This window comes from Nyctereutes procyonoides, unplaced genomic scaffold, assembly GCF_905146905.1.
Source record: "Nyctereutes procyonoides isolate TBG_1078 unplaced genomic scaffold, NYPRO_anot_genome, whole genome shotgun sequence".
In the NCBI taxonomy this organism is placed as follows: domain Eukaryota; kingdom Metazoa; phylum Chordata; class Mammalia; order Carnivora; family Canidae; genus Nyctereutes; species Nyctereutes procyonoides.
In genome coordinates this window covers 38,829,050-38,847,459 of record NW_026575048.1, presented here as the reverse complement: position 1 = coordinate 38,847,459, position 18,410 = coordinate 38,829,050, and the positions used below count along the sequence as shown (strand labels likewise).

At 40.1% G+C, this 18,410-nt stretch overlaps 1 protein-coding gene and 1 non-coding gene across 4 annotated transcripts in view; both read left to right on the top strand.

Moving 5' to 3' along the window:
• PTCD3 (pentatricopeptide repeat domain 3) overlaps positions 1-13,125 on the top strand; it is a 30,097-nt gene extending 16,972 nt beyond the window's left edge. For all 3 annotated transcript variants that reach the window (XM_055327263.1, XM_055327264.1, XM_055327265.1), the window contains exons 10-25: positions 126-193; positions 1,349-1,436; positions 1,831-1,891; positions 2,181-2,266; positions 3,145-3,289; positions 3,967-4,017; positions 5,892-5,981; positions 6,274-6,302; positions 7,150-7,256; positions 8,227-8,305; positions 8,396-8,486; positions 9,508-9,593; positions 10,081-10,229; positions 11,504-11,545; positions 12,095-12,253; positions 12,530-13,125. In XM_055327263.1, coding sequence (XP_055183238.1) covers positions 126-193; positions 1,349-1,436; positions 1,831-1,891; positions 2,181-2,266; positions 3,145-3,289; positions 3,967-4,017; positions 5,892-5,981; positions 6,274-6,302; positions 7,150-7,256; positions 8,227-8,305; positions 8,396-8,486; positions 9,508-9,593; positions 10,081-10,229; positions 11,504-11,545; positions 12,095-12,253; positions 12,530-12,602 — 1,404 coding nt within the window. In that variant the 3' untranslated portion in view covers positions 12,603-13,125. The remainder of the gene's footprint in view (positions 1-125; positions 194-1,348; positions 1,437-1,830; positions 1,892-2,180; positions 2,267-3,144; positions 3,290-3,966; positions 4,018-5,891; positions 5,982-6,273; positions 6,303-7,149; positions 7,257-8,226; positions 8,306-8,395; positions 8,487-9,507; positions 9,594-10,080; positions 10,230-11,503; positions 11,546-12,094; positions 12,254-12,529) is intronic.
• On the top strand, positions 11,075-11,209 carry LOC129511235 (small nucleolar RNA SNORD94). Its single transcript, XR_008664783.1, has one exon. It is a non-coding gene; the product is annotated as a small nucleolar RNA SNORD94 (small nucleolar RNA).
• Positions 13,126-18,410: the final 5,285 nt, after the last annotated feature.

Here is an 18,410-nt window from a genome sequence, read left to right as displayed (position 1 = left end):
TCATCTTCTATTGGCTCTGTATTTCTTTTATTTTTTCGAGGTTTCCTTTGCCTTTCTGATTTCAAGTATTCTAACTAGGAGGGTGCATTCTGTTGTCATTTTTTGTTGATGATGATTCATTTCAGGAAGAGGACACAGGAGAAAATGATAAGAAATCTAAGAAGGCTGATGATCAGTTTGGAGTCACATGGAGGTAGGTTATAAATCATTAGAACCTGGTAGTACTGTTTTTTTATGGGGTGTGGCATGCTTCCCATCACCCCCTTAAGAAGATACGCTCCTGAAGTTTTCTAAAATTGAATTTGTTTCTAGTGTACAGTACAAATGTCACCATTGGTATTCCTCTGCATTTAGAGCTCATTTCATAAGTTTACTTCCAACCAGCAGTATAGGGTTGACACTTCACTCTTTCCCTCCCTACCACCCATTTCATTTCATGTCACCTTCACATAGTATTGATTCCTTGGGTAGTTTGACCAGTGGTCCTACTCTGCAATTTATACCTCCCTTTCTGAAAGTCTGGATATTTTTGTGAGAACACACATGCCCTAGAATATAGTTCTAAATTAAGGCTGCTGGCCAGCAGGCAGAAATGCTCAGCATTTCCAGACAAAAGGTGAATAACGTTTAACATTTGAGAATTTAACTGAATAGAAACGTCTGGTAAAAGATATTTCACGTGGATGTATGGAGAAGGAAAGCTACCATTAAGATCTGAAGTCTTTTGTGAAGTGAAAAATTGAGTAGAATCAAAGATTAAATTTCTTGTAGATTTTCATAATTTCGCATGCTGGTTAAGAATATGGACTTTGGCATATCATCCTGACTCAAATCCCAGTTCTGATTTCTGAGACCTCTTTATACGAGGCAGAATCAAGATACAGCATAGTCTGTATAACATCGTTATGTTTATTGATTGGTTGATTGATTGAAAGAAGATGCACCAGAGTGTGATGTGTACACACACTAGGATATGAAAGAGAGACGCTAGAGAAACTACTTGTCCGTGGTGGCCTCTGGGGAGTTGTATATGGTTGAGGGAGGGTGGGGAAACTCCACTGTGTGCCCGGTGTACACTTTGCTTTTTGTTCTGTATTGTGAGTATATATTAATGTTTTTGTAAAAATTTTGTCCTGATTCTGTCACTTAACTGCCAGGCTCTGAACCACTTGAGGTTTTTGAGCCTTGGTTTTTCTCACTTTTCAGAATGATAAACATGTCTCTCTTCCTCTCTCTGGATTGTGAGAGTTGTGTGTATGAAGTGCTTGGCACATTGTGAACTCTCAGTAGATTGTGGTAGCTGTTGGTTTTTCCTATTACCCCTGGTTCACATTTATTCTTTGTCTAGGGCAAAAAACAATGCTGAGAGAATCTTTGCTCTAATCCCAGAAAAAAACTCCTATTCCTACTGCACAATGATCCGAGGAATGGTGAAGGTAACGTTTTATATTTTTATCTTTAATTTCCACTAAATCAGGATTTTTCACCCTTAGATTGATTGACAATTGGGCCAGATAATTTGTTGTCATGAGGGCTCTCCATTGTATTGTAGAATGTTTTGTAGCTCCCTGTCCTCAACCTACTGCATGTCAGTACTACATCTTCCCCAACCCCCAGTTGTGACAACTAGAAATAGCTCCAGGAGTTACCAAATGTCACCTGGGATGCAGAATTGCCGCAGTAGAGTATAAATTTCATGAGAACTGGGACCTTGTCTGTTTCGTTTGCTATTGTATTCCGAAACCCTAAACCCTAAAACAGTAGATGTACAAGTATTTCTTAAGTGAACATGTTTGACAATGCTGAGTTTTTGTATTTTCTCTCTCCCAGCACCGAGCTCTTGTGCAGGCATTAAACTTGTATGCTGAATTATTAAACAACAGACTCCAGGGTAAGTGTGTTTGTAGAGAATTCCCCTCCTTCCTTTTCTTTCCTTAAGAATCTGTAACATCTTTGAATCCACAGAATATTTGGATCTTCCTCACCTTTGGGCTCACTTTTAATCTTTTCTTGTGGTATTGGTGGTAGAAGCTGGAGGAGAGATCAGAGCAGGAAGTGATTGTCTAGTTTTGTGAACATATATTAATGAGCTAGGAGCCACATGTGCATTACTGCTTCCTTAAACTGAGCCATTTAGGAATTCAGCCCAAATTTTGTTAAGGTTTTTTCCTCTTTTACAGCTGATGTGTATACCTTCAATGCACTGATTGAAGCAACAGCATTGAATATGAATGAGAAATCGGAGGACAAATGGAATAATATACTGGTAAGGAGGAACCCTCATTTTTGTTTTCTAGTGGGTCTAAAATATCTTTTCCTAGAAATACAGGGGATGGAGACCACACTTATTGAGCATTTTCATGGCAGATACTATGACACTGGACACTCAGCAGTTGCATGTTTACACCCTCCCAGCAACCCTATAGTTAAATTATCTGCATGTGAGAAGAAAAAGTTGCTTGACCAGAGTCTATGACTAAAATTCAAAAAGCCTTCGGTTGCTCTGTTTATTTCTCATAGTTTTTTATTACGAAAATAATGCATATTTCCTGAAATCTTTATATCAAGTAAAGTTTGAAAAAAAAATTATATTCAGTAGATTGAGGTAATTAAAGAATAGAAATGTTTTTACGTTTTTACACTGTACGGTTTGTGTGTTTTTGTACCATACTGCTCATTTTAAAGAGGAAAACACCCCCATTCATTCTAATCTGTTCTTCTGCTTTACTAGGCAGGGAGTGAGGACAGACAGACACCTTGATCAAGTGAGGTGGGGTGACTGAATGGAGTGACTTCTGTAAAAGGCAAAGTCACTGGTCCTGCTGATAATTCTTTTTTTTTTTTTTTTTAAGCTTTTGTTTATTTATTCATGAGAGACACACAGAGAGAGAAAGGCAGAGACACAGGCAGAGGGAGATGCAGGGAACCTGATATGGGACTCGATCCTGGGTCTCCAGGATCATGCCCTGGGCCAAAGGCAGCGCTAAACCGCTGGGCCACCCAGGCTGCCAGATAATTCTTAAATTAGGGATATATTTATTAACTTTAGACTTAGCCAGAGTGCCAAATTCTTTTTTAGTGTGTAGTATTAGTTAATTTACCCACCCAGGTGTAAATAAGACCTACTTCTTTTGATTCAACTAGGAGCTCCTAAAACAAATGGCTGCACAGAAGGTGAAACCAAATCTGCAAACATTTAATACTATTCTGAAATGCCTCCGAAGATTTCATGCATTTGGAAGATTGCCAGCCTTACAGACCTTCCGTGAAATGAAAGCCATCGGAATAGGTATGTATCCTGGAGGCTGAGACACTGCTGAACCAAGAGCTTAGATCCAGACGAGCAAAAAAGAAATGGTGAACTCTTTTTGCTTTTTAAGTAATGTGTTGAGAATTCCTGATCTGCCATTTGGCACACTTAATTACATGCATTTACTAAAGATGGGAGCTCCTTTATCGTCATGTGTTTTAGAGCAAATTACAATGTTCTTTTAATATTTTAGGTACTTTCCTGTGGATTTCTTTATCCTGGGGAGAACTATTTACTTAAGAGTTAGTTTTAAATCCCATGACATTTCCTAACATAATTAGGTATTTGAACCCAACTGTGCTACTGTGTTTATAGTTTTCGGTAATTATTAAAAGTTGTTTGGGAATCAGTTCATTTCAGTATACTTAGTGTTCTTGAGTGAAGGATCATAGTACTTTATAATATTTAGTAATGATGTGTCAAGGCTTGCTTGCATGTGTGTCAAGGCTTTCTATAAGAGATTGTTTATATTTTTCCACTTAACATTAATCAAAATGAGCTAGGAAAGGTCTTTGTTCAGAGGAATAGTAATGTATTCTCTTAACTTAAGTAGCATGTTCAGTGTGTTTTTTTAAGTCAGTGTGCCTCAGTAAACTGTTTTTGGATAGCCGGGTTTGACTTGTTTCTTATTTTTTTCTATCCACCTGGTAATTTAGAACCCTCGCTGGCAACATACCACCATGTTATCCAGTTGTTTTATCACCGTGGTATGTATGACATTGTGTATTAACTTATGTAGAAAGCTGACCCAGCTCTCTTATGTTTATGTGAGTAATTGTTGTAGGCTTCTTTTGCTCTATATGATTTTCAGAATAGAGAACTCACAAACTAACGTTATCCTGTAGCCTGGGCAGAAAGTTACCCTTGAATGTAGTAACCTTGTTTGTTATGGAAAACTTCAGCTGGAGGGGACGGGGCCATTAAATGTACTGTTGGTATAAGATTACAAATGGTCAGAAGGTATGTTATTCTGGAGTTCTTTTGCCTCTCCAGAGCTGTGCTTTCCACTAAAATAGCCGTTAGTCACACATGCCTATTTAATTTAAATTAAATGGTATTTAAGACTCCTTCATTGCATTAGTGCTAGGTGGCCACATGTGGCTACTGGCTACTGTATTCAGTGATACAGCAACAGAACATTTCCATTTTTAAGGAAATTACTGGACAGTGCTGCTCCGTGGTAACCTTAACCTTATTTTGAAGCCTTGTGGGAGAACTTTTTAGCTCTGTTTGTCACCTACTTTAGGTCAGCCAGATCCTATTGGAGCTGTGCTCTGTTGAACAGACTTTGGAGCAAGGCACATCTGAGTTGAAATTTCACCTCTGTCATTTACCAGCTATGCCAAAAGGGACTTGATACCTTACCTGAGTAAATACCGTCAGACTGTAATGATTAAATGAACTGTGTCCAGTGTCTTGGAAGACATATAGTAAGCACTCATAGTCTGTCAGTTCTTATCCATTTGGCCCAACCTGAGAAAGAACCAGTGGTGGGTTTGGAAATGACCGCTCCAGTCCTTCTCTACTGCGGTAGACTTTATAGATATAAAACAGAAGAACTTGATTGTCCGTGTTTTGGTAGACTAATTTTACAAAATCCACATCCTCATCTATAGGGAAGAGTTTTATCTTTTAGGGTAGGGGGAAAGAGGTAAACAATTTCCACAGTAATTGGATCTTCTTCTGAAATTTTACTCAGTCTTGACGTTGTAGTAAAACTAGTGCTTCTGACCCCAAAGCCTGTTGCATTTTTCTCTATTGTCACACATCACTTTGGTTCCATTTCTAACCAAAGTCTGTGGTCCTGTTTCCTAAATAACACTCGGAAACATGGGGGCAGGCTCAGAGGAGGAGTGTCAGTTTGCCTTACAGGTATGTGAGCTAGCTACCTGCAGTGACAACGTCTAGGTGTTTATTCAAAAGAAAGCCTAAAGATTGAAAGGATACATATAAAGTAAATTATTATGTAACTAATAAAATGATTAGGAATGCTAGCAAATGGGAATACATTTAAGGAAATTCTAGGAATACATCTATACTGTCATTAAAACTAATCACTTGAAAAGTGGGTAAGATACAGAACGGATTTGGATGAATAAGGTGTAAGGAATTGTATAGGTGCATTTTCTACCTATTAGTACCCACTTCATGTGATTTTAAGAGGATTGCCTATATCCATTAATCCTACAGTTTTCTTTTTCTGGCCTTTTCATCCTGATTATACTTCAAAGCAACACAAATGATTCGCAAAAAACACGTTTGTTTTTCTAAGTATGCAGGTTTGGTTGTGTGCTTGTCTCCCACTTTGGTGAAAGTCAAGCTTAAGACAAGACTAGGGAGGGAGGGAAAGTCCCCTGGAGGCACATAGACAAAGAGCCATAACTGCTCCAGATCGTATGCACAGTTGTGCTGTGTACTGTGCCTCTGCTCTAGAGAGGCACGCATCCCCACCGGCTCTCTACTGAATAGTATGCCGAGGGTGGAGGGAGAAGTGTGGAGCCTTGGACTACGTGCCATGTGGGTGGGTGGTGTTACAGAAGGGGATGACTGATAAAAACCTCATTGCTCTCTCATTCTGCAGAAAACCCTTCAAAAGGGTCATCCCTCATCATCTATGATATTATGAATGAAATAACAGGACAGAAATTTACCCCAAAGGACCCAGATGACGGTATGCACAGAAATTGCTTGTGTGAAACAAAGAGCCTCCTTTCCTGATTGCCAGTTATTAGAGGCTTTATGATGAGGACAGAGTTTAATGTGGCTTGTCTTATAGGTGATTATTCTGAGGAAGTCAAAATATGTGTAGCACATTGCTGTATGCTTCCTCTCCTCTAGAATTTCTATTCCTTTAGGTTTAACTTACCATTAACAATTCTATTGCTAGGATTTTTATTAATGCTGCTCACTTGAAAATATATTTTATCCATTGTAACTGAGACTTTGTGAACTTTTATTTTCAGATATGTTTTTTCAGTCGGCCATGAGAGTTGTAAGTACTGTTTTCTTGCTTGACTTTTGTTTTTCTTTTCCCTTTTATCCACTTAATCTGTAACTGGAGCCAGGGTGGGTGGGGTTCCCTGATTCTCTCACTTTCTTTTATTTATGTTTTTACTACAAATTTTCTTTTTTTCCTCTTAAACTTTATACTAACTCACATAGCATCCCTTACCCTTTGTTTATTCTGTACATTGTCTTTTTTCACACTTTTGTTCAATAAGTTTTCAGAGTATTTCATCTTTGCTTATTAATGACTTTTTGAAATGGCAAAGGGCTGTTTTGAATTTTGGTTTTTCATTTTGTGCTAACCAGAAGTAGTTTAAAACCGTTATAGGATGGATCAGCATATTGTTCCCTAAGGATAATTGCTTTCCAAAAGTTTAGTCTATATTCTTGCAGGTTTTTTTTTTTCTAGTATTCAAACACACACAGCCAGACACATTTCCATGATATTTTGTTTGTTGACAACATAGTATTTCATGGGAGGGAGGGACTACAATTTACTTAAAAATCTGTGAGTGCATTTTGGAATTACTTCCTGGGTTTTGTAGAACAGTGTTGCTGAAGTGAGCACTCCATCTGTCTTTTATGCACATGACCAGGTGTTTTCATAGGATTGATTTCTACAGGCATCAAAATCACTATATTTTAAATTTCATTTCAAATTTTAAATTGGGGTGGGTTTGTTTTCCCCTCAATATTACAACTCATTTGCTGTCAACCAGTAATACATTGAATCAGCATGAATATTTCCACAAGTAACTATCTTTTTTTAATGATCAAGCCACTGTTTGGCTGATAAACTTGAATGATGCTTATTACTGCTTGCAAATTTTCAGTGCTCATTTCTCAGAGATCTAGAACTTGCTTATCAAGTACATGGCCTTTTAAACACTGGAGACAACTGGAAATTCATTGGACCAGATCATCGGCGTAATTTCTATTAGTAAGTGTGCTAGAAATGTATCCTTTTGCATTATTGGAAACTCTTTAAGCAATCACTTAGTCAGTTCTGCAAGTGGGAGACTATGGGTAGCACTCCCATGTCACCTCTGCAGGCATCATGTCCCTAACTTGCAGTACATGTTAATTGAGCACTTGGAAATTCAAGCAGTGGTAAAACAGATTTGCCAGACTGAGATGTCTGATGTGTATCTTTTAGGCTCTTTTTCTTTGTAACACTTTAAATGTACATATCTTTTTCCTCTGCGCCCTATATTTATATTTTTGAATGTATAACAGGATGGATCCCTAACAATTTCAGTATAACCTCTTTGTTTTTTGTCTTTGTAAGGTTTTGTTTGAGAGAGAGTGAGGGATAGAGAAGGGGCAGGGGGAGCAGCAGAGGGAGAGGGAAAAGCAGACTCCCTGCTGAGCAGGGAACCCAATGTGGGGCTCAGTACTGGGACTCCAGGATCATGACCCAAGCCAAAGCCAGACACTGAACCAAATAAGCCACAGAGGCACTCCAGCCTCTTGTTTTTAAAGATGAAAATACAGAGATGAAGCCCAAAGAGACTCCTTTAATGAGTCTGACTTCAGGTAATTAAAAACAAATAAGAACTTAAGGAGGCAGCCTGTTAATAGGCATGTGATGATTGTCTATTGTGTGTCCATATCCTTGTTTCACATTGCATGCTTTTAAAATGAAGGTGTTGTCACTGCTTGCCATGGCCTGAGAGCATACTGAGGAGGCAGTCATGAATCGCTAGTTGTGGATAAGAAGTTATTTAATTGGGAATTCCAGAGAGCATAGTTAGCACCTCCCAGGTCAAGCAATGGCCCACATAACTTGACATTGTTTGTAACTGATAAATTGATTTTAAATTCTGTGTAACATATCATTATATTAGCTGTGCTGTAACATTCTATTGTTAGGCATCTGAGACTAAAGCTACCTCTTCTCTCCGTTACAGTTCTAAGTTTTTCAGTTTGCTTTGTCTCATGGAACAAATTGATGTCACCTTGAAGTGGTATAAGGACCTGGTACCTTCAGTAAGATGATTCATTACTTATCATTGTAAATGTGTTTGGTGTCTTTACTGATTAACACTTTAAAAATATGTTTGTATTTCTCTTAATCAGGTATTCTTTCCCCGTTCCCAAACTTTGATAGATCTTCTCCAAGCATTGGATGTGGCCAACCGACTAGAAGTGATTCCTCAAATTTGGAAAGGTTGGTTTCAGCTTGTTTGTTCAGGCCCATCTCACTTCATTGTCCTACATTTGGTTAACAAACACGTTAACATTGTTAGGGATGGAAATTTCTAATTTTCACTAAATTGAATACATTAGTTAAGGTTTGCTTCATGGTTGCTGGCTCACAGTGCATATTGGACTATGTGAGTAAAAATGCATTGAACATGACCTAAATTAGTTCTTTTGTGACAGGAAAAGGTAGACTTTTGTGCATTTGTTGTATGATATGACAAAGGGAAGATCAGTGCTAATTACATACACACCCTAAATCAATTCTGGTCTCCATCCCTGAAGCCTTTGTTAGTCCTCTACATCATGCTGCTCATCATGACTCAGTTGTTAACCAGTCAGTGATACTTAGGTCTCTAAGAAATAGGCATGATTATGGGCTTCTGTGTATAAACTGGCTACAGAAGATGCTGTATCTCTTTTTCTATATGAGCACGACTTGAGTTTCTGTCAGCTTCAAGTTTCCATGTCTGAACAATGAGACAAGCACCCTGATCTACTATCTCATGAGATTGCTCTAGTGACTATTAACATACAACGTCATTGCAATTACCAAGTGCCATAAAACAGGTGTCTTGTCATATCGAGCCTGGTAGCTGCCCGAGAGTAGTTGACTGGGAGCAGGTTACTGCCTTTCATAGCTCCTTCACCCTTTTTTTTTTTTTTAAATATTTTAATTACTTACTCATGAGAGAGACACAGGCAGAGGGAGAAGCAGGCTCCTTGCGGGGAGCCTGAAGTGCAACTCGATTCCAGGACCCCCAAGATCACTTCCTGAGCCAAAGGCAGACACTCAACCACTGAGCCACCCAGGTGCCCCTCCATCCATTCTTAACATGAATTATCCTGCTGCTTTTCTGGGAGTCTGGAATAAATAATGTCAGCAACTTCCTTTCATCCGCCAAAAACTATGACAGTGGACAAGGTCAGCGAAAGAGTTTTGGTTTTATGTGACAATGATCATTTCTTTGTTCTTTTTCTGTTTCAAGATAGTAAAGAATATGGTCACACTTTTCGCAGTGACCTCAAAGAAGAGATTCTGATGCTCATGGCGAGGGATCAGCACCCACCAGAGGTAGGGTATATCCAGATTCAAGTCCTGTTACAGTGTGAGATGTGTGCTAGTCAGTATATTCTCCAACATTGTGGACCCAGTGAGGGTAATTCCCTTGGTTTCTTCTAGGGAAACTGAATTCTGCCACCTAAACCCAGATTTAAATTCTGTATCTAAACATACGTAGCAAGTATCAGAATCCCATTTCTAAAGTCCCTTTCATTCCTCAGGTCCAAAGCAAGTTTCTTTCTGGCTTGACAGTAATAGCTTTTTGGAAAAAATCCTATCTAAAAGGAAAACCTATCTTGTATTTGAAAGATGTGGCCAGTTTGCAAATCACTTACCACAGGCCAGGGCGCATTCTTCCTTGATTACTTGTCACTCCACATGTGAGGGGCTCGAGTGGCAAACTGCATTGCTCTAAGATGTCAGTGCTTCTTTGGAGTCTCCTGAACCTGATTCTCATAAAACCAGCCAGGCAGTTCTGCTGACTCTCAGAGCCTCTCAGCTTCAGGTGGCGTTTGCAGACTGTGCCGCAGATATCAAATCCACTTACGAGAGCCAGGATGCCAGACAGACTGCTCCTGATTGGCCAGCCAACTCTCTGAACTGTATAGCTGTCCTCTTTTTAAGGGGTGGGAGAACCCAGGAAGCCTGGTGAGTACAAAACCACAAGTGTAAATTAGAGGCATTTGTACTTGAATCTCAGAGAACATTTTGCCTGGTCACAAGTTTTCTAATTTGACTATATAATGGGTTTTCTCTGGGAACTGCGAGTGCCAACTGAAAAGGAAACTTTTGGAAGACCAGTACGGTATATACGTTGTATTTAAGAGATGACGTCATCTAGTGAGCTAATTCTCTTTCTGACCTGTTTTATATATCCATGACCAAATAGTCACTTATCTGTTCACTTAACTGGAATGTTCAAAGAAAGTTATTTTTGAAAATGTTTTGGGCATTTGACTTATCCATGTATTTCACTCAATGCTTAAAATGCAGGCTGTGCCCTTGGGACTTGTGGAAATTGGCATTTACAAACATGGCATTGACTAAAACCATCTGTGTCATTGTATAGCTATGTTAGGTGTTTTCATCAGCACCCCATTCACATACTAATTCTTAAGAATGTGTTTGTGAATGGAGCCCTTACATGCATTCCTTTTTCCAAAAGCAGAGAAGTTAACAAAAGAATACTTTGTAGGAGCAGTCCTCATAAAGTGGTATGGCTGTATTTTGTTCTGGGTAGAAATATGTGTTCTGACAGTAAGTGGGGTACTTGTATATGGCTTTTTCAAAACAAAGTGTTGATTTGAACAGAGGATTGTCAGCCCAAAATGTGGCTGTTCACTATCTTGAGGAAAAAGCTGGTGAATGAAGGCATTGCCGCCTAAACTTGTCTTAGGAGTGTGAATCGCACACATAGCCTGCTGCACTGCTGGTGACAAAAACCTTTGATGCTCAAATTTTTAAACTCTGGTTGATACACACTTGTTATGAATCAGGCTGTGATGATTGGCGCAGGGGTACGGACCTCAGCTGAGTCATGGGAGCTGAATGTATGTGTTTCTCCTTTGTCTTGCATGTGGCAGGATGCTGGGGAGCACTTACAGGAGACTTGCCTCAATCTGAGCCTGCTCTTCACAACGTAATTCTAGGATACTGATCTCATTCTGGGATTGTGAGAGAGGAAAGAGATCCCACTCAGTTGCATCCCTCTCTTCCAGCTACCCACAGGGTGTTGTCTTTTGTTCCTGGGAGGACTGAAGTGATCCTCTAGAAGAGGATATACCCCCCCCCCCCAATAATTCTTAACAGATTTGCTTGGGAAATTTGAAATGTACCTACATGAAGTTAGGAAAGAGGGAACTGAACCGCTACGATCTGCTCACTTTCTGTTTATTATCTTTCTTGTATCTCGTCTTGAACAGGAAAATGTTGGGGCTTTTCAGGAAGCATAATAAGATCCCTGGGTAAGTTGAAGTTAACAGATCTGCCTCGGTATATCCAGGAATTAGCTGCATGGTCTTAACTCTTACCATGGGGTGATTGGGATTTTTCTTTTTTTACATACTTTAGTCACAGTGATTGAGCATTCTTCTGCTAGGCAAATGGACAGTTGCTTCCACCATCTAGGGTATCCTAAGATTAAGCAAGCACTGTGTTTAATCTGCTTGGTGATTGCAGCACACTGGGGATACATTCGACAGATCCTTAGTGAAGGCATACTGAACCAGTGTTCCTTATATTTCTTTGGCCCATTAAAGTTAGTCTTCTGGGCAGCCCAGGTTGCTCAGCGGTTTAGCGCCGCCTTCAGCCCAGGGCCTGATCCTAGAGACCCGGGATCAAGTCCCTCATCAGGCTCCCTGCATGAAGCCTGCTTCTCCCTCTGCCTGTGTCTCTGCCCCCAACGCCCCTCTGTCTCTCAGGAATAAATAAAATCTTTTAAAAATAAATAAGTAAATCTTTGAAGGGATTCAGGGGTTGTTGCGGAATGTTGACTTTTTGTCTTTCTTTTACAGAAATAAGTTGCTGAATGAGTTTATGGATTCTGCAAAAGCATCCAACAGTCCTGCCCAGGCCATTGAGGTAGTGAAGCTGGCAGGTGCCTTCAGCTTGCCTATTTGTGAAGGCCTCACCCAGAGAGTGATGGCTGACTTTGCAATCAGCCAGGAACAAAAGTAAGTCCTGAATGGATAACATAAAGTGATAAAAATGGAGCAGACCATTTGTCTACCCATTCAATGTTTATAGCTTTTTGCCTCCTGAATTTTTTTCTTTGCGAAAAATCAGGATGCATTAATTTATTAGTTATTTCATTTGTCACATACATCAGAGAGGCCTATAGTTTTGGCTCTTGAAACCTTTTCCCCTTTCATTATAGTTCAGTGCAGCTGCAGAGTCCCCTCCCACAAGACTGAAATGCAGTGTCACCCTCCAGTTTATTTTCCTTACAGGGAAGCCCTGGGAAACCTAACCTCACTGACCAGTGACAGTGACAGTGACAGCGACATCAGTGAAGGCATGTAAAAGTGGGTGAATCAGGAGCAGCTATGGCCTAGCATAGCTATTGTAATTACATTTGAGAATTGACATCTCTGTTCAACCATATCGTGAAGACAACAAGAGAATTCAGACTTCAACTTTTAAGAACAATAGATACCAGAGGGACTACTTAAATTCCGAATTTGATACTTACTAAGCCACCCATTTAAACAGAAGCAGACCTACCATTTTCATTTCTTTGGACACAGCTCCTGGTTTCAGCATAAGCTTTGTACCTACATTGTTTGTTGGCCAACTTCACTGTTGCCCTTTGTGGTTTGCCCTCCCATCATGGACTTGGCCTTTGTTGGCTGATTCGCAACCTTAGAGAAGGACGTGTCTAAAGGAGGTTTGCACATGTATCTCCATTGATACTAGATCAGTATACCAATTTTAGGGATATTTAGAGGTGAGAAATTTGCCATTGTTTAATCATTTCTAGGATGCGGAGTTTTAAGCTACATGTATGGGAAAATGAGGGCTGTAAATAAACACTAGTTAATGTGCATTCAGCGCATTTCTTTTTTTTTTTTTTTTTTTTTTGAGTGCACTTCTATTACTTTGACATAGCCTGTTTCCTCTGAGCCCTGGGACTTCTACAAGTGCTTCATCTCCCTTGCTTCCCCCTTTTTTGCCATCACCTTTAGTTGTGCTCTACTGAAAGTGGTCTAAAGTGAGGACTGCTAATCAAGAATCTCTAGTCTGGTATTTCTCTTACCACCAGAACTTTGAAACAGTATTGGAAGTTAACAGGAACCTGCATGGTTTATAGGACCATTCTTAACCCTTCACCAGGGCTTCCACAAGCTGCTTTTGCTCATACCTGGTCCCAGATTTACTGAGAGACCCCATGAGTTCCCCACAGATGAACAGCTTCAACCTTACCCTGCCAGGGTTGGCATTTACGAGCTATTTTGTACTGTCGTCTGTTCCGTTTACATTTTCCATCCATTCTATCTAGGCCTAGACCCATTCGTGCATCTTCAGAAATCTAAGTATTGGTTCATGTTGTGTCCTAGATTGTGTTTAAGACATTTAATTCATGGACAAAGGGGGCTGGGAAATGACAGCAAATAACTACTTAAGCATTTATGTGCATTATTCCTTGACATATCAAAGTGAACAAAAGGACCATTAAGAAAGGTTAGCTTTGGGCAGCCCTGTGGCTCAGCGGTTTAGAGCCGCCTTCAGCCCAGGGCCAGACCCTGGGGACCCGGGATCGAGTCCTGCGTTGGGCTCCCTGCATGGAGCCTGCTTCTCCCTCTGCCTGTGCCTCTCTCCCTCTCTCTCTGTGGATCTCTCATGATTAAATAAAAATCTTTTAATAAATAAAAGAAAGGTTAGCCTTTGATTTTGGTTTACAACTTCCAGGGAGAACCTGGCTTCCTGGAGGCTTCTCTTCACTGTGCTCCTTCCCATCTCACCTATACATGCCTCGCTCTCTTGGCCAAGTACTCACTCACTGCAATCCCTACAAATGTGTGGTACACTTTTCCCCTTGCCAGCCCCCAATTGAATCCTCACCATAGTGCTTGGCAGCTATAGAGTTGATGGGACCCATCTGGACTGAAGTCATGGTAATTTATAATGGACTTGAATGTAGTTCCGTTGTTTTAACTGCTATAGTGCCCACTCTAGGCAAAGAACTGCTTCAGACTTTCAGAAAATTTGCCCTATGTGATTGGTCTCCATTCTCGTTTTTAAAGTTTTAATCTCTACATTCAACATGGGGCTCAAACCTAACAACTCTGAGATCAAAAGTCATGTGCTCTACCAATTGAGCCAGCCAGGTGCCCCTCCATCCTCATTTTTAAATATTTATTCACTGACTAGTGAAATATTAGCCTCTAATAGTAAAGATGTTCTGTTTCTCTACTTTGTGCCAAAAGTCAACCTATCCATTTTTTTTTCCCCAAAATAAAGGTTTATTTTTTCCTCAACAGTCCTGGGTGGATATATAAGTCAATGGACCAGAGGTTCTCTTCTACTCAGGAATCTTCTATCTTGAGGCCTTACCTTCTCTAGAACCTTCATGAGAAGGTCTTCCAGCTGGCAGAGTACATAAGAGCACCTGTTGACAATTTTCTGGGCCGCGTCTGGAAACTGCACATCTCTTCTGTTGGTCCCTGGCTCTCCCCTCAGTTTGCTGTCTTTCCTTATAATAGTCACTGATGATACAACTCAAGCACTACATGCCTGAAAGGCATTTACTAAAATGAGTGGCTTTTTGGTCATGTACTAGTCATTTTTAAGACCACTTTTAACAGATCTTAACATTTCACAGATGTTAATATAGGAAAAACTTATAAAGTCAGCTCAGCATTTCCAACAAAATGGTATGACAAAGATTTGAGTTATAAATCAATCCAGTTAGGACCAGAATCCAGTTTTGAAAAGCTCTGGAGCATTAATGACATAAAGCAACCCTGTTAAAATAATCTGAAAACAGTATTTTGGGGCATTGGGAACTGAGGGTAGTTTTAACTATTTTTTAGAAACTTACCAAAAAGGACCAGGAGAAATCAGAGAATCAAAAACAAATTGTGTAGTCACGACCTATAGAATGGAAAGGGTCAAGGGAGGAGTCCTGCTAAATTGAATAAATTTGTTCAAAATGCCTCAGATCACCAGTGCGTGGAAATTACAAACTGGCAGATCTGAGGTTCAAGAGAGCATTTGAGGACTCTAGCAATAAAATGTAATCTTACGTTGGTCTTTAAACTAGGATTTGGAAGTCAAATGTGGATGATTAGAATACTGAAATGGGTTAGAAAAAGTACACCACATGCAATAAAGCTGTTTTGTGATGTAGTTTATAGTGCAATAGATATATGCATATAGATACACACATGTAAAAGTGTACCTGGTCATGATGTAAATTATTTTCCTGCTGGTAAAGTTCAAGTTTAAGAACATTCAAATAGGATATGCTCTGAGATGGCAGTCACTGGAGCAAGGATGTGTCAGGGCAAGTTTATGGAGTCATTTAGCAGATCTTTAGAGGCAGAGTTGTACTTTACCAGAGAAAAGTATTTGATTTGGTTGATAATAGGCAATGTGCTAATGGAATGACAGAAATGTAAGTAAGATACACAGGATCTGGGTAGTGGAGGAACATCCACCCAGGCCCAGGAAGAAGCCTAAACTGTAAAAACCCAGTCCATCCAATCCACACAGCCATGGACTTAAGAGAATTCAGGACTGCTGGAGATAAAGCCCATGAACAGTTTACAGCGCTTAGGATTTCAGACTCTTGAAAACTAAATGTCCGAGAGGAATAAAGGTTATGTGAGCATTTATTCCCAGGGAAACCGAAATTTTGCCACCAGTACCAGTGGAATCTGTTCCTACAACGATGGCACTACTGTAGGCTCGTTTTTTAAAAAAAAGATTTGTGAAACGCACAGAATTGGAGACCTAGGCAAAGGGAGAAGCAGGCTCCCAGGAGAAAGCCCGATGTGGGACTAGATTCTGCGATCCAGGATCATGACCTGAGCCAAAGGCTCAATCATGGAGTCACCCAGGCAACCCTGGTTCTGGCCTCTTAATCCCTCTAGAACCCCTTCCTCTTCTGGTGACCAAGGGCAGTGTCCATACAACTAGCATGAACTAATGAGCCAGTAAAACCACATGACCTCCCCATGTAGAAAAGGACAGAGTGACCAGCTATCCTCTTTCTCTTCAACCCCTGTCCTTACACTTTCCTGCTGACCTCACAGTCCCTAAATGCATTAGGGAGAAGAAAACCGGGAAGGTTCAACTTTGGTTTGGGATAACAGTGACCGCTAGACCTGATGGAAGAGTGATTTGCCTGATACTGAATCCGTTTTATTTCCCATGTATGTCAACTCATTATCTGTTCTTCACTGAGTTCAAGGAAGTTACTTTAAAACTCTTGGGGCAAATCATTTGGGACTTGGATACTGCTTTTATTCAGAACCTGCTAAGAAAGAACAGAGGAGTTTAATACTAAGGAAGAGAAAGACCATGGGCCTTAAAAAAGACTAACACTGCATTTTAGTTACATTATTGATTTTGAAACTCCAACAGTAAAGCAAAGATCAGAGTTTCAAAGTTCTATCTGGAGGCATGAGTTTAAAAATGTTGAACACTTCCTACAGCACTCAAGAGGGAGACAAGGTGTAACCCAATTTAAGGCTAAAATAGATTGAGACAATGAAAGCATGAGAATGATTTGCTTCACACGATCAAGTCAGAAGTGGCAGAGATAGAACTTACCACTTATATTTTAAGTGAAAACCTGGTGAGTGAAGCTGCCTGGCTCTATATGCCCTGGGATGTATCCATCTTTCCCCAACTCTGCCTCTTTGGATTGCACTTTCATCAAGTAGAACTGAGAACCCATGTAAAGGCCCTGTTCACTTGAAGTGTTGGTGAGTGACATCTCAGGAAGACAGGAGTATTACTAGGCATGGAGAGAAATTCAAGGCTGGGCCAAGCAACCCCTTTCAGCTCATCCCATTTCCCAATATGCAATGGGGGTGAGGAGGTTAGTTAATGGAACTACTAAAATTTGAAAGCCAGTGGGTCTTCCTTATTTTGATTTATATTATAGAGCTAAAATAAATTGTTCCGGGATCCCTGGGTGGCGCAGTGGTTTGGTGCCTGCCTTTGGCCCAGGGCACGATCCTGGAGACCCGGGATCGAATCCCACATCGGGCTCCCGGTGCATGGAGCCTGCTTCTCCCTCTGCCTGTGTCTCTGTCTCTGTCTCTCTCTCTGTGTGACTATCATAAATAAATATTAAAAAAAAATCTTTAAAAAAAATAAAATTGTTCAATATTGTTTACTTATATGAGCCCAATCACATCTGATAAGAGTTATTTCCCAGCTCCTGGAGAAAATTTAGATTTCCTTATACATGGTAATATTTTACATGCTACATAAGTCAAACAAGTAATAAGCACCTTCACTATGACAAACAGGTAAACAGCTTTGCAAGTTAATGTATTTTTGCAATTTCATGCCATTCCAGAGGGGAAGAAAGGCTGAATTTAGAACAGCCTCATTATCTTCTGATAAAAATAGCCCACTCTAACTGCAGAAATTAAGGACATTACACAAAGCATGTGTTCCATCAGAGACACTACATACATTTTGTTAATTTAAGAATCTACTTAGGGGGCTCCTGGGTGGCTCAGTCAGCTAAGTATCTGCCTGCCTTTAGCTCATATCCCGGGTCCTGGGATCCAGCCCTACATCTGGCTCCCTGCTCAGTGGGGAATCTGCTCCTCACTCTCCCTCTGTTCCTACCTCCCCCCACCACCACAACTGGTGCACTCTCAAATAAAATCTCAAAAAAAAAAAAAATCTATTTAGGAGGAACATATAGAATATTAGTAGTACCAGCCAAGACCAAAATAGGACCAAAAGATCCCCAAATCAAAGGGCAAGTGTCATGCAAACTTCATGTAACAATCCAAATTCAGGGTCTGGCATATACCTCTGGAAATAGAATTCCTTTCACCTCCAGGATTTGCAGACGCTTTGCTCAGATAAAAGTGCCTCCTCAGTCACTTTGTGAACACATAAACCCCAACAAAAAATTATGAAAAAATGTTGACAGTATTTTCATGGAATAAAAAAAAAAAAAAATCAAAGGTAGGATTTTTTTTATGTTTACCCAATATGGCAACTGTCCTAACCTTCAGAGAAAAAAAGTTCTCTAGGTTTCAGGGCAATCCAGTTTATACCACAAAATTATTCGATACTGTTAAGATTCCAGGCTCACTACCCCCATACTTCAATGAAGAGATTCCAGTCTGAGTACCA